General features: G+C 33.4%; 2 protein-coding genes across 2 annotated transcripts; both read right to left on the bottom strand.

Annotated features, from left to right (window-relative positions):
• Positions 1 to 716: 716 nt before the first annotated feature.
• LOC125493711 (protein FAR1-RELATED SEQUENCE 5-like) lies at positions 717 to 9,652 on the bottom strand. The gene is made up of 5 exons (XM_048637207.2): positions 9,439 to 9,652; positions 6,681 to 6,770; positions 2,363 to 3,360; positions 1,524 to 2,278; positions 717 to 1,095 (listed from the first exon to the last, which is right to left on the bottom strand). Exons 1-5 carry the CDS (start codon positions 9,650 to 9,652, stop codon positions 717 to 719), a joined length of 2,436 nt encoding a protein of 811 aa, XP_048493164.2.
• A 1,072-nt stretch (positions 9,653 to 10,724) lies between these two features.
• LOC104904402 (probable LRR receptor-like serine/threonine-protein kinase At3g47570) lies at positions 10,725 to 16,287 on the bottom strand. The gene is made up of 3 exons (XM_010692640.4): positions 12,118 to 16,287; positions 11,286 to 11,672; positions 10,725 to 11,060 (listed from the first exon to the last, which is right to left on the bottom strand). The coding sequence occupies exons 1-3, from the start codon at positions 14,813 to 14,815 to the stop codon at positions 11,053 to 11,055; spliced, it is 3,093 nt and encodes a 1,030-aa protein (XP_010690942.1). The 5' UTR covers positions 14,816 to 16,287; the 3' UTR covers positions 10,725 to 11,052.
• Between the last annotated feature and the right edge of the window lie 71 nt (positions 16,288 to 16,358).

Raw genomic sequence — 16,358 nt, 5'->3', positions numbered from 1 at the left:
TACTGTAGGTGAAAATGATATAGTGTATGTTAAAATGATATAGTGTATGTTAGAATGATATAGTGTATGTTACAATGATATAGTGTATCTTAGAATGATAGTGTATGTTAAAATGATATAGTGTATGTCAAAATGATATAGTGTATGTTACAGTGATATAGTGATATAGTGTATGTTTCAGTGATACAGTGAATGTTTGAGTGATATAGTGTATATTAATATGATATAGTGTATATTGATATGATATAGTGTATGTTATAGTGATATAGTGTATGTTACAATGATATAGTGTATAATGATATGATATAGTGTATGTTACAGTGATATAGTGTATATTAAAATGATATAGTGTATGTTAAAGTGATATATTGTATGTTGATATGATATAGTGTATGTTAAAATGATATAGTGTACGTTGATATGATATAGTGTATGTTAAAATGATATAGTGTATGTTTAAATGATATATGTATGTTAAATGATATAGTGTATAAGAAAATGATATAGTGTGTACAGTGATATAGTGTATGTTAAAATGATATAGTGTATGTTATAGTGATATAGCGTATGTTACAGTGATATAGTGTATGTTAAAGTGATATAGTGTGTGTTATAATCATATAGTGTTTGTTAAAATGATATAGTGTATGTTACAGTATAATTCATAAATATATCAAATGATTGAAAACATTGTATAGTTCTCTTGGTAAAGTGTTTTAGAACAGATGTTCTTTAGGAGTTATACTTCCAAACTCCTTGTGTCTTTTTTTCCCTTTTTTTGAGGCCTTCTTGTATAAATCATAGTGTCCCTTTATTCGCTTGTTGTCTCTTCCTTTTGTGACTGCTCTATCTGGATCCAAGACTGTTGGTATTGGTGGTGATTCTTGTGCGTTGTTCTCTTGATTCTCATTAGCTTGTAATGCTGCAGCTGCTTCTTGTAATGCTTTCTCATGAGCTTTAGCTTTTTCTGCTGATGCTTTTGCTTCTTCTATCTTTATTAATTCTTCAACTCTTGAATTTGTTTTCTTGAAACTTTCCTCTATCACTGCTCTAGCTGGTTCTATTCTGTGGCTCTTTAATATGAGGTTATAGTACCTTATGAAATTAATGTGTTAGTATATAGAGAAACATATACTGTATTTCTATGTAATATAGTGTATGTTGCAATGATATAGTGTATGTTACAGTGATATAGTGTATGTTACAGTGATATAGTGTATGTTAAAATGATATAGTGTATGTTTAAATGATATAGTGTATGTTAAAATGATATAGTGTATGTTAAAATGATATAGTGTATGTTAGAATGATATAGTGTATGTTAAAATGATATAGTGTATAATAAAATGATATAGTGTATATTAAAATGATATAGTGTATAATAAAATGATACATTGTATACCGTGTTTACATACCTCCTTATCATGTGCAGCCTCCATGGTGTGAAGCTGTTTATTTCTCCTTTTTCTCTCAATTGATTATCAAATTTCTCCCAAACTTCTTTTTTTGCAAATCTTGTCCACCTTGATGATATGTATTTCTCTGGAATTTTTTGGACAGAATGTAAGTGTAGAACTCTTATGGCATGAAAGCACAACCAACCTGATTCTTGAAAATTTCTGCATCCACACTCAATTGTCATCTCTGGGTAATTGAACGAGACTTGTTGAGAAGAACCATCAATGCCATTGAGGAAAACTCTGTATGTCAGAGTGTTCCCTTGTGTACCAACTAGTTCAATTGAACTTGCCATTGCATGTTTGAATTCATCCTCAAAATCTCTGAAAAGAGTATGTGTGTACACTAAAGCAGCATGTTTTAATAGTGGACTCATGCAGAGATCTGATTTTGGTATTCCTTTTGTACAGTCAAAATCATCCCTTTCTTCCTGTCTTCTCCATCTTATTACTGTCTGTTGGAATATTGAAAAGAAGTCACTTAAGCTAGTGGTTTTGCTTGCCTTAAACCCAATAGCATGGTTTGCGCTTTCACTTCTCTGTGAAGATAGTATTCCAGCAGAGAAGAAGTCTTTGCTAAATGCTGTACACCATTTTTCTTTCAAACTATACAATCTGTTGAACCAGCGATCATCTTCTAGTTTGTATTTTGTTGTCATTGTGGTCCAAGTTTGTTCAAATTCTGTTGTTGTAATGCAACCACTGAGACACTTGTGAAAAATGTTCTTGAATTCCTTATCAGCTTTCATCAATCCAAATTGTTGATTTGCATTTTGACTCAAATGCCATAAACATAGCCTGTGTCTTGATGTTGGGAAAGCCTGTCAATGAGTTTATTTAGTTAGTCTTTGCTCTTTCAATAGTACATAACAGAAGTTGTGCAAATGTCACATAAACATGAGTACCTTTTTTATTGCTCCTGCAATTGCTGCATCTTGGTCACTGAATATAGTTATTGGACATTTACCTTTCATTGACTTCTTGAATGTTTCAAAAAGCCATTCAAATGATGGTATTGTCTCATCGGCAAGAAATGCACATGCAAACATTGTGTTTTTCCAATGGTTATTAATTCCTACAAATGGTGCACAAATAAGATTATACTTGTTTGTCCTATATGTAGTATCAAAAACCATAACATCTCCAAAGATTGTATAGTCCTCAAGCATCATAGAGTCTCTCCAAAACAAGCAGCAAACCTTTCCTTCATCATTCAATCTTACTCTAAAGAAGAAGTTACTATCTGTTTGCATCTGCTCATAAAGGTTATCAACAACTTTTTGTGAATCCTTTCCCTCAATTGGTTTTATTTTGAGTTTATAACAGCAGTTGAAGTGGTCCTTCATGGAATGACCCAATACATCTTCACCACCTGCTTCTGTACTCATATATCGGAATGAATCTATCGGCCTCAGCCCACACTCTTGCATAGCTTCTATGGTTTGTTTCTTTGGTTCACTCATCTGACGCTCAGATCTATGAAGGTAATTTAATGGTTCTCTAGTAAGTGGATGATTGTGTTTTATAACATGCTGCACAATTTCATAATGTCCTTCAGTGTTCATCTTTGCTCTAATCAGTGCAGGACATTCAGTTCTTGTGATCATAACTCTTCGTGTCCTTTGTTTCTTTGATTTGCTGTCTTGTATTATTATATCTGTATTATTCTCTACCTGTTTTTCTTTGATTTTGGTATTTCTTTTCCCTTGAGCAGAGCAGACATAGTACTTTTCATGCACAACTGATGTCCCTTCTTTTTTTCTGTTTTTGGATTTTCTAACACTGAAACCTACTATAGCAGCATGCTGACAATATAGCTCATGTATATCATCCAATGTTGATCTTACTTGACCAAGTAAAACTCCTCCAATTTCATGTTTATTCAGTAATTGGCCAATTGAACCTGTTATAAAAGAATGAAGTTATTTTTGTCACTTTTATTATATTGTATGTTAAATTGATATAGTGTATGTTTAAGTGAATAGTGTATGTTAGACTGATATAGTGTATGTTAAAATGATATAGTGTATAATAAAATGATATAGTGTATGTTACAGTGATATAGTGTATGTTACAGTGATATAGTGTATCTTGAAATGATATAGTGTATGTTAAAATGATATAGTGTATAATAAAATGATATAGTGTATGTTACAGTGATATATATATTGTATGTTACAGTGATATAGTGTATGTTAAACTGATATAGTGTATGTTAAACTGATATAGTGTATGTTACAGTGATATATATATTGTATGTTACAGTGATATAGTGTATTTAATGATATAGTGTAGTTAAATGATATAGTGTATGTTATAATGATATAGTGTATGTTAAGTGATATAGTATATTTAAGTGATATAGTGTCTTAAAATGATATAGTGTATATTGATATGATATAGTGTATGTTATAGTGATATAGTGTATGTTACAGTGATATAGTGTATGTTACAGTGATATAGTGTATGTTAAAGTGATATAGTTTATGCTAAAGTGATATAGTGTATGCTAAAGTGATATAGTGTATCTTGAAATGATATAGTGTATGTTACAGTGATATAGTGTATTGTTAAAATGATATAGTGTATATTGATATGATATAGTGTATGTTAAAATGATATAGTGTATGTTATAATTATATAGTGTATGTTAAAAAATTATATAGTGTATATTAAAATGATATAGTGTATGTAAATGTGATATAGTGTATCTTACAATAATATGCATTTTTATATAGTGTTTTTGGCTATGATTTCAATAAAATGATATAGTGTATATGGATATTATATAGTGTATGTATATATTATATAGTGTATTAAATATAATGTAACTATCTATTAATATATTGTATGAACCTTATAGTGTATGTGATATAGTGTATTTATATTTTATATAGTTTATTTATGTATGATATAGTGTACGTAAGGTTTTATTTATAATATAGTGAATTAAAATTTGGTATTTTAGAACTTTATGTACGTAACGTTTTATTAGTATGGCCATAGTTAAATAAAACTAAGCCAACTGTAGTTAAGCTATGGTTTATTAACAAAAAGTAATAATTACTTTTGTTGGGTACTGCGCATAATCTTCTGATGATTTCCTGAGCTGCAGTCACTTCATTTAAAAAGAATGGCACCCTTTCATTTCTTCTCAGCTATTTCCACTAAGAAACCCACCATACTAAGCAAGGCGATTTTGAAAGAGATTTTTAAGGCATTTGAAAGAGATTTTTGAACTCATTTTCTTACTTTAGCAAGGTACATTCATAATTCTGTTTTTTTTTTTGTTTATGTTAAATTTTATGTGAATTTTTTTTTGGGTTATCATACAGTTTAGGTTTTGTGATAATTATTTTAATTTTTTTAGCGAATTGTTATTAATTGTTAGTAAACAAGTATAGTTTAGGTTTCCTTTGAAATGATGAAGTTAAACTCAACAAGTTAAAATTAAAAGAAGATGTAAAACAGAGGGTAAAAGAAGGGGTAGTGTAGTGTTGGTTTGATATTTGTTTTATGCTGATTTTTTGTATTTTTTCGAAGGTTAAATGGCTTCCTTGATCAACTTCATCCAGTCCTCTCAATGCATGAGATTCTACGTTTCCATATTTTCCCTCGACTTTCTGACCCAAAGGACAGAGAGTGTGTGGAAAGTGTGTGCAGAGAGTGGAGGACCATTGCAAGGTATGGTTTAGAAGATGCCCACGAACTGTTGGGTATGGAACAAATTATGGCCTTTCATGTGTTCTCTAAAGTATCATGTTGGTATTCTGAAGATGTGATGAATGTCTGTAAAACATGGAGGAAGTTGTGGAAAATAAGGGATTCAGTTCATTGGAGGCCTGAGTGGGAGGACACCTCCATGAAGGCCTGGGCTCTCAAGTCCATAATTTTTGAAGATGGTGTTGATTTTTGGGCTCACATTAGTGGTGAGTGGTGGGCTTACTGTGATGGGTTCCCAATTTTATTTGGTGAAGAATAAAGCATTAATTAGAGTTAGTTAGGGCTAGGTGTTTTTTTGTGTTTTTTTTTAGCTGGGACTGTTATTAATGTAAGCAACTCCTTTTTTGGAAGATGAAGAATCTTTAAACTATTATTATTTGTCACTAAATAATGACATTGTTATGTCATATTAGTGACAAATGTTTTGTAATTAATTGATGAATGCTAAATATATATATGAAGTTGGTTAATGTTTTTTTCTGTTATGTAATATGAATTATTGTGTTCTATTTCATATATTGTTTTTTAGATTGGTATAGTGTTGGAATTTTTGATATAGTGTAGTTTTGAATGATATAGTGTATGTGCTTCTGTTCTAATATAGTGTATATTAATATTATATAGTGTATGTTAAAATGATATAGTGTATATTGATAATGTATGTTATAGTGATATAGTTTATGTTTCAGTAATATAGTGGAAGTTACAATGATATAGTGTATGTTGTAGTGATATAGTGTATGTTAAATGATATAGTGTATGTTATAATGATATAGTGTATGTTTCAGTGATATAGTGTATGTTACAGTGATATAGTGATATAGTGTATGTTAAAATGATATAGTGTATATTAATATGATATAGTGTATGTTTAAATGATATAGTGTATGTATAGATTATATAGTGTACTTATTGATATAGTGTATGTTAGAATGATATAGTGTATGTTACAATGATATAGTGTATGTTACAATGATATAGTGTATGTTTCAGTGATATAGTGTACTTATTGATATAGTGTATATTACAATGATATAGTGTATGTTACAATGATATAGTGTATAACAAAATGATATAGTGTATATTACAATGATATAGTGTATGTTAGAATGATATAGTGTATATTGATATGATATAGTGTATGTTAAAATGATATAGTGTATGTTATAATGATATAGTGTATGTTTCAGTGATATAGTGTAATGTTAAAATGATATAGTTTATGTTATAGTGATATAGTGTATATTAAAATGATATAGTGTATGTTAGAGTGATATAGTGTATGTTACAATGATATAGTGTATGTTACGATGATATAGTGTATAATAAAATGATATAGTGTATAACAAAATGATATAGTGTATGTTTCTGTAATGCATGTAAGTAAATAACTTCTATATTTCCTATTGTTTTCCTATAGAATATAATGTATCTCTGTATGATATAGTGTATCTCTGTATCATATAGTGTATCTATTTTTAATATAGTGTAACTACTTACCTGAAATGACAGCTGAATTAGATTCATCACTTGAAACAATTGAAGTAGGATATTGATTTTCTATCTCATCATGAAACAGAACCACATTACCTACATAAAGTTATAGTGTTACTCTTTTGCTTAATTAAAGAAATGAAACTATTGATTTGGATGCTGTTACCTTCAACAGTTGGTGTATTATTGAGATCTATTATCAGTGAATCTTGATGCTCATTTTGGATTGAATTGTGATGATTTTCGTCGTCGATTGCTTCAATGTTGTTCGCCGTCGTCGAGTGATATAGATTGTCTATACTATATGGTTCAATACTCTGATTGAGATCTATTTGATCAATTAAACCTGATTTTTCCATGAATTTTTCGCAATTGTTCAATTCGAAAGGAAATTGTTGAAGAATCGATTTAGTTTGTAGGTAATTTCAATGGAGAAAACAATAATTTGCAGAAATTTAATAGCGATTGAATCTATGGTTTTTGGAAATATTGAAGAGAGAGAAAGTGGCGGATTTTGGAAGTATTGAAGAGAGAGAAAATCGCGCATTTTTGGTAATTAAAAGTTTAGTAATGTTTAATGGGTCACGTGCGTGGGCCTGGTCCACACTATTTTTAGTGTGAACCGGGTCCACGCAAGTCGGATTGTTAGATTAATATGTAACCTAAAATTATCTTTCATTAGCATGAAACTCATTCAAATGTCCTCGTTTTGTTTTACTACTGTAATCATTATGGGGATTTGTGTCTCGCTAGTGCTATGACTCTCTCTTCGTATTGTTCGATCTTTTAGGCTGAGGCTTGGGGGCTCCGGACATAGTTGAGGGCTGCCCTTTTTCTTGGGATTGGATCTCTCGAGGTGAAAGATGATAATTCAGTGGTTATTAATGCGATCCGGCAATGTTGGAGGGTTCTTTGGGTTACTCGTTCTCTGGTGATAAACTCTCTTGTGGATTTGCGGTCTTTTAATGCAATCTCCACTCTCCAGTTCCATCAATAATTGTTTTCTAAAGCGAATCAAGCGGCGGATTATATGGCTCACTAGGGTCATTCTTTTTCGCCCTTGGTTTATTGGTTTTCTTCTAATGAATTAATGATGTTGTTTTTTCTTCCATCATCCGAAAGGATGTTGTAGGTTAGTCCTATGTTAGGAGCCATGTCTAGTTTGTTTCTGATGTGTTCATTATTCATCGATTCTTTACTCTAATCCCTTTAGTTTTGATAGTCGATTTGGGCTCGTTTGAGCTCTTTTCTTGTGGATTTGATGTGTTTGGAGTTCTTGTCGTGTTTTGCAGGTTTTGATGCGTATTTGGCACTTTGTACCTTTATCGGAGTCGCAACACGGAAGTCTAGAAATCACACAAGGTCCAAGGCGTATCCGGAAGACCGCATGAGCGTTTCGGTTGGATTCCACGAAGAAAAAGACATGGAAACACCTTCGCCCGGTCGACCGGGCGGTGTGGCCCGACCGGGCGGACTCCCACACTTAGCAGCTGAACAAAACAACGGAAGGAACACTTACGCGCCCGACCGGGCGAACTACAATACTTGGGATTTTTCACCCTTCATTTCGCCCGCCCAACCGGGCGACCAAACGAAGAATTATGCTTGCGCGCCCGACCGGGCCGGCTCGCCCGGTTGACCGGGCGGAATTCCTCTTTTGTCGTAAATTTCTGATCACCGTCGCCCGACCGGGCGGCCTCTCCGGACGCGATTTTTCGGGTTTTTTTAGCCGGTTTTGTAAATAGTATAAATAAATTTTTTTATATTTTCGAGAGACTATCTCATTATTTACGTTTTAGGGCCAAAAATACTTAGTTTATTCTCTCTAGTTTTGTTGAACTTTTATATTGGAAGATTATATAGATCGTCGATTTGCTTTTTCATCGTTCTTCAATCATTTGGTATTCTTCTCTACTTAGTTTAATTTCATGAATTCTTTTACTTTGATTATGTTTATTGCTTTCAATATCATCATGAGTGAGTAGTCTATTTCTAGGGTTTAGAGAGGGAAACCATGTGTATACCTTTTTGATTGTGGTTTGATGTTCTTCAATAATTGGATTGAATTAAAATAATTCCTATTGATTTGTTATACTTGTTTAATTCATGTAATTGCGCAATATCATGAGTTATGTTTAGCTAATAAGAATTAGAATCGAAAGATCATATTCATTAGAGGCTTGTTACAATAGGTAGATCTGATTATGTTGAGCGACCGTACTGGCATATGTTAATCTAGGAGTTGTTAATGCCTGATCAAGGATTAACGAAATAGTTTAGTTATTTGAACCTCAATCCAAGTGTTGTTGAACTATATTATATTGATTAATCTGGTATAAGCATGGTGGACTGATCGATTGCCCTAGGTTTTTAATTATTTGATAAATTCCATTTTTCTGCGTTCTAGTTTACTCTAGCTTAGTTATTAATTCCTCAATTATTTTTCCTCTCTGGAAGTAGTTAGATAATTGAACATAAATTTGTAGAACTCCTCTCCCTGTGGATCGACCCGTATTTGCCAGTTTCTGCTAAACAGACACCGTGCACTTGCGGTATATTTTAAAACCCATCAGTTTCTCTCTTCAAAAAATAAAAAATGTCATTTACTTTCCCATTAGAGTTTTTGAGGTCTTTTTTTATCATCGAATATAAATATCACACTTGATGAGATTTAATTAGGTTTTGGTTTGTTTTATCTTTATTTAAGGTGAATAGTTTATATATAAGTGAAAGTATTGGATCAGACCGTCTGACCAATGCTTACTGTCAGACGGGCTGAGCCCAAAACTCCGCCGCCACCTCTGACTTATAGATACGCCATTTCTGGAGAAACTCAAAGCTCGACTTATAGAATCAGGTTGTTCGGAAGAATTGGATGAAACTTCCGACGACTGCCTCGGCGGAGAGAAAGCTGGAGAGGACACCATTGTTTGAGAATAAGGTGTGATTCTCGCAGGACTCGCCATAGCTGCCGCCATTGAAGAAGGAGAGGAGAGAGAAAATGAAGGTTGATGATGAGAAATCAGAATAGTTAGAGAGAGGTAGACACGTGTGTGAGAAAGTTGGTGATTTGGTGTTTTCGAAGATTACTGCGGCTTAACCGACAGATGATGCTAACCGGTAGGAAAGGTGTAAATGTTGACTCGTTTTTTGGACGATTTTTTTTTTGTCATTTAATGCTTATAATGTTTCAGTTGATGTCTTTTTTATTTCAATTGATGTCTTTGACTTATTTTTTACAGTTTCAGTTAATTGATTTATTATTTCAGTTCATTGGTCTATTCTTTCAGTTGGTTGGTTTATCCTTTCAGTTGGTTACTTTATTCTTTCAGTTAGTTCTTTTTTTCTTTCAATTGGTTTTTTTACTCTTTCAGTTAGTTCTTTTTTTCTTTCAGTTGGTTCTTTTGTTATTTCAATTGGTTGTTGGTGAGGCTGGTCCGACCACTTCTATTGTATCAGAGCAGTCTGACACAATGCCTTCTCTATAATAATTACTAAAGATGATATTAATATGTCATTTCTACTTTCTAGTACATTTTCAATGTTATTGCAGTATATCATTTCTAGTACTTTTTCAATGTTATTGTAGTATTATCTTAGAGTTTACTTTTTCAAGTATATTTAAAATAAAATGATTGCTTGTCAAAAAAATTTAAAAATAAAATAATCTTATAATGACTTGATTGGTTGCCTTAATGACCCAAAATAATATGATTAATCTTATTGAAGTATGTTTCTAGATTTAGTTGATGATAATTCAAATTGAAGATATGAATCAATATTGTGGTTGTGTGAGAGATAAATCATGCTACTCCATTCATCCTCATATAATTGTTATATTTGACTTTATGGTCAAACTTATAAATTTTTGACGTATTTCTCACCATTTTAAGTATCAAAATGATAAGATTTTTCTTAAAAAAAATTATCGAAAAATTATTGGTAGATTTGTATCAATGTACAGTTTCAATATATCAATAAGTAATGATTACCAAGCTCACTAATTTTAGATTAGAAATATTAACGATAAAGTAGTGCATCGAAACCGTAAAAGTCAAACAAGACAATCATTTAAGAATAGAAGAATAATGTACGATGGACCATAGATGAAAAAGGAACACCTCAATACAAACACCAAATAATGATAAAATCATAGCAAACTCTAGCCTATTTCATGGCCAACTTTGCTAGGAGACTACATCACTACAAGCATCAAACATATATGAAAGCCACTAGCCTTACAAGTTACAATGCATATACACTTTCTTACAAATACTTATTATTTGCCTAAACACCTTTTGAAATCCATCTAATAAGTGTACAAATGCACCACAAGTTTTCTTGTAGGCAGCTCAGCATGGTAAGACATCAATTACCTTCATGGATCTGCAACCAAGAGAAACAAAAACGAGATGTCAAGAGTAGTAATCCTACTTCCACCCCCTTGTTGCAAAAATGAGTACATCTTGGACTGTAATAACTTATTTCGGGTTTGACTTAGTTAATGTTATGTTCGTCTGTTCACCAACAAAAAAAGAGTAGTAATCCTACTTTCTTTTGTAAACTATGAATGTAACTGTTAAAGGGAATGCAATAGAAAAACATTTTTACCTGCTTGGATAATTGTCCTTCTTTGTTGTAAACGAGCTCCAAAGATCTTGTTTCTAATTGAAGATAGCTTAGTAACCACATCACTCATGTCCAACCTTTCACTTGGGTTCTCTGAAGAGCAAGTAATTGCAACTTGAAGAATAGAAATCAAGCCCTCGAATTCGACGTCTTGATTGTTCTCCTCTCTAGCTAGATCATTAAGGAGAGTATGATCTAAAATCTCGGTAACTTGTTCTTTGTAAAGAACTTCTTTCACAAAGTGATGGAGGCTCATACCTCCATTGAACATATCATTTGTAGGCCTCTTTCCTAAGAACATTTCTAGTACAAGGATCCCAAAACTATAGACGTCACCGTAGGTAGAGACCTCATTTCCCAAACCATATTCTGCATAAATTCACAGGGTATGTAACTGTTATTATTATTAGAAATCAAAGGTTGCAACATGCTTAAAATATTTGATGAAATATAACAATGCTGACATTACCAATTATTCGGACTACCAAAACAAGGTTCTACTACCATTATTGGAAAGCTTTATAGTACAGATAAAAGCTTCTAGTAAATATGAAAGTCTCATAGTACCAAAAAACTTCATATTAGTATCAATGCACATGAAGAACCAAATTTCGTACTTCGGAGTGTTTCTTTGGTACTATAAAATGTTCAAATACTATTTGTTTGGTTTCCATAAAAAAGAAAGGTGTTTGATTGGTAGTATCAGCATTTGTTAGTGTCTAAAATGGCTTAAGTGGTTGAACACTCTTCGCATATCGAGTAATACAAGTTTAATAGTGAGGGACAGTAGGGGTTAAAGAAGCGATTTATTTACCTGGAGGAGCATAACCAATAGTTCCCCTGACTCCAAGAGAACTAGACTGATTAGAGTGAGTGTTAGTGATGATGCTCTTTGACAGGAATTTAGCCAGCCCAAAGTCACTGACATGTGCAATCATATCTTCGTCTAGGAGGACATTGCTTGGCTTGAGATCGCAATGAACTATGGAGGCACCACATTGATGATGAAGATATTCCAATGCACTAGCAACATCAACTGCTATATCAAGTCTCTGTCGAAGATTTAAGCTTCTTGGTGCATTACTTGTGTCCTCAATAATCATGTCTATTGCCTCTGGATGAAGCCAATCTTCTAAACTTCCATTCACCATGTACTCGTAAACTAAAGCCTTGAAATTGTTCCCTTGATAATCTATACTTGAGCAAGCAGTTATCACCTTGACTAAATTCCGATGTCTGATATTCCGAAGGACATCACATTCAGCCATGAAACTTTTCGAAGCACCATGATGCTCAAGATTGAATGTCTTGATGGCAACGGTTGTTGTCTCCTCTTGTTCATGTAAGGCTCCCTTGTATACAACCCCAAAGGTGCCGCGCCCAATCATATTTTCGGAGGAGAATCCATTGGTGGCATTTAAAAGAGTTTGGTACGACAAATTGGGAAACTTTTCAGAATCATGATCTGAAGTAGCTGTGGGTTTTGTGCTCCTCTTTTGGTACCAGAACTTGTATATTGATACAAATAATGCCACCAGTAAAACAACTCCAAAAACTCCGAAAAGAACTGCAAGTATTAACATCCTTTTGCTGACTGGTTTTCTTTTCTGGTTCTGGTTAAGATCACATCTAGGCAACTTCAGCTTCGGTATGTCCCCACAGAGCATACTGTTTCCGACTAGTGAAACACCGGTAACATTACTTAAGACTCCTCCAGTGGGTACCTCTCCCTTTAGGCTATTGTAAGAAAGATTCAGCAGGTGTAATGGCAAGCTCCCTAAGAATTTTGGAATTTCACCTGACAGATTATTCTGTGACAAGTCCAATACTTGAAGACCCTTTAACATCTGCAATGCATCAGGAATCGCGCCTTGGAAATAGTTTCTTCCCAAGTATAGCTCCTCTAATGCTATGCATTGTCCAATTGTGTGAGGTATTTCACCCGAAAACATGTTCCTAGTAAGGTCAAGTCCTGCAAGATTATTCAGTAGCCCAACTTCTTGTGGCAAGAGTCCAGATAAGTGGTTGTCAGATAAATCGAGTGATATAGACAAGGAGGATAGACTAAGAAGTTCTAAGGGTATGCTACTGCTAAGATTATTCTTAGAAAGATCCACTCCTAATAACATTTTACAATTTCCAATAGTTGAGGGAATTTGGCCTTCAAGATTATTGTTAGATAAGGAAAGAAGAGTTAACTTGGTTAAATTTCCAATTGAGAGTGGTATGTTCCCTGATAACTTATTACCACTCAAGAATAAATCACTTAGGAGTTGGAGTTTCCCTATACTTTGTGGAATGAACCCAGAGAGTGCATTGTCATTAGCCTCGAAAAACTGCAATCGAACTAGTCTTTCTATGCATATTGGAATATCTCCAACTATGTTATTGTTATTAAGACCTATTGCTATAAGCATGGAGAAATTACAGATGATCTTTGGAAAGTTTCCTCCAAAATTGTTCTTATTTATAATCAACCATTGTAACTTGGTGGCATTGGCTAAAGTAGAAACAAAGTTCAAATCTGTAGCTTGGCCATTCCCGAGGGAGTTACTCCCAAGGTGTAGGCGCGTAAGCCTTTGTAAGTTATGCAGAGAAGGAACTTGTCCCTGAAGATGGTTCTCCCCCAATTGGAGAAGTTCTAGATTTGAAGCATTGGATAGTGAAGTAGGAATTTTTCCAGTGAACTGATTTATATATATGGAGAAAAATCGAAGGTACGAAAGCATGTTACCTAAACTTGAAGGAAGGTTTCCTTCCAATCCATTGTCTCCTAAATCTAATATCCTCAACAATGAAAGATTGAAAATTGAGGGTGGGACTTCTCCAACCAAATTATTCCCAAATAACGAAAATTCGGTTAGATTATGCAAGTTACCAAGGCTATGTGGAATGTTTCCAACCAAGTTACTCTGGGGTAAATAGAGTTTAGAAAGGGATGATAAATTACCTAAAGATGTAGGAATGTTTCCTGTCAAGTTGTTATATCCTAAGTGAAGATAACGTAGATCTGATAACAAACTAAGCTCAAATGGGATGTCTCCTACCAACTTATTACGGTAGATATACAACGAAACAAGGCTAGAACAACCTGATATATCTCGGGGAATTTTCCCTCCAATGGAATTATTTACTAGCCACATAACACGTAACCTGTGCAAACGACCAATTTCAGGCGGGATTGTGCCTTGTAAATTGTTATTTTCAATGTGCAACTCCCTAAGAAAGCTTAAATTTCCGAGGTATGGAGAAATAATACCTGTGAGGTTGGAGGATTGCAGGTCAAGTGCAATTACTCTGTGATGCACACGATCACATGTAACGCCATGCCACGTACAAAATGGGAGGTTGTCATTCCATGAGCTCATAACACCCAATGGATCATGGGTTATTTTTGATTTCATTTCGAGCAACGCCTTCTGATCTGTCTCATTGTTCCCCGCAAAGGAGAGCTCAAGATAGTAGAAGAGCGCAGTAGCAAAAATGACCAAGTAAAATGAGCAGCATGACATTCTACTTTGATTTCTATATATAAAGACGATAAATCATAGATATACTGATGTTATTGCAGAAAGATGACTCTGTTCTTTCTTTTATAAAAGTGAAGGATAATAGTACTTGTTTTTGAAACTAATGTGCTGAAACCACGGTTTTATAGAGATGCACGCAACAAACGAAAATTGGTAAAAACAAGAAGATTTTCTATAGAACAGTACCGACAGTTACATCATATAGCAATACTCTGTGGCTGTAGCTTGGACGTTGTGTCCATTGTGTTTGTGTCTATGGAATTAGTTAAAACAAATTAAAAAAAATTATCTTGCTGGAAAAAAATTACGTCATCGAAAGACATTGTTGTCATCGGTGGTAATCGTCGGTGGATTTGAGATAGCGATTGGTGGTTTAGTGATTTTAAGTGGTGGTGGAGGGGGTTGTAAAAGCAGCCAAGAGTATAATGGTATATTTTTCATAATAATTGAATAATTTCAGGACGATGAACAGAAGTTGAGTATATATTATCAGTACCACTGAGTTACGTATAGTACAAGGTAATCAAAACAATGTTTGAGTTTTGACTAAAATAAGGATATATTATAGTCTAGTCTCAGCATCCGAGTGCGGACAAAGATGAAAATTTCCTACCGTGCTTCGCAAGATGAGAGGAATTATGAGTCTATTTGCATAGCAACCACATAACTAGTTAGAATTTGTGGAAAAAAAGTTGTCGCCTTCACTTTATTATATGTTTAGAGTGAAGACTGGGGGGGATCAGAGATGGCAAAAGATGAGATGACTTGACTTGGGAAAGTTCATACTTCCATCGTATTTTTAGATAATCCGTTTTGATTTTCGATACTATTTACTATTTAACTTTGACTATCTTTTATTATTTATACTTAAGAAATATTGTAATTCTGTGGGATCTTGTTAGATTCATTTCAATGTATATTTTTATAATATCAACTTTTTATAATTGTTGCTTATTGATAATTAGAGATATAAAGACTTAAAATAGTGCATTATCATGTGTACTCGAGGAAAACGGTTCAACTAAAAAATAGAAGTAATATAAACTACAACATAGCAATGCACTATTTTAATGTGGACTAAACCCTTTGCCTCTTCTTACCCAAGGGCCAAGATGGAAGTTTTTTTTTTTTTTTGGCCAAGAGGTCAAGAGTTACATATCTAAGATTGTGGCCAGATCATTTTTTATCATCCTGTTATATGACTTATATCCACGAGGTTTCAATTTTGGAACATGATACAATTGTAACAATTTCTAAGTTTAGGACTAAATTCAAGTAAATTTAGAATGACAAAATGAAGGAGATCTTTCATCATTGACACTTGAAGTCCGCCTGAAGGTGATACAAATTGAACTAAGGCTCCGTTTATTTTGAAGGAAAACGATTTTCCCTATTTTCCATCCCATTGTAAACACTTTCCTTCAAGTTTGAAGGCATATCATTTTACTCCTCTCTCATTTCCAGCATCTTCAATTTCCCTTTCTTAGCTCAATAGTTTTCCATCAAACCGATAAAGAAAAACTAA

This window comes from Beta vulgaris, chromosome 9 (genome assembly GCF_026745355.1).
Source record: "Beta vulgaris subsp. vulgaris cultivar EL10 chromosome 9, EL10.2, whole genome shotgun sequence".
Taxonomy (NCBI): domain Eukaryota; kingdom Viridiplantae; phylum Streptophyta; class Magnoliopsida; order Caryophyllales; family Amaranthaceae; genus Beta; species Beta vulgaris.
This window is presented reverse-complemented; position numbering and strand designations above follow the sequence as displayed.

Coding starts and splice junctions, on each gene's coding strand:
- LOC125493711 (XM_048637207.2), bottom strand. CDS start 9,652: ATGGCGGCAGCTATGGCGAGTCCTGCGAGAATCACACCTTATTCTCAA. Junction 3,361..6,680: donor TAATTCAGCTGTCATTTCAG/GTAAGTAGTTAC, acceptor CTTTTATAACAG/GTTCAATTGGCCAATTACTG. Junction 2,279..2,362: donor TTGCAGGAGCAATAAAAAAG/GTACTCATGTTT, acceptor ACTCATTGACAG/GCTTTCCCAACATCAAGACA.
- LOC104904402 (XM_010692640.4), bottom strand. CDS start 14,815: ATGTCATGCTGCTCATTTTACTTGGTCATTTTTGCTACTGCGCTCTTC. Junction 11,673..12,117: donor TATTGGTTATGCTCCTCCAG/GTAAATAAATCG, acceptor GAATTTATGCAG/AATATGGTTTGGGAAATGAG.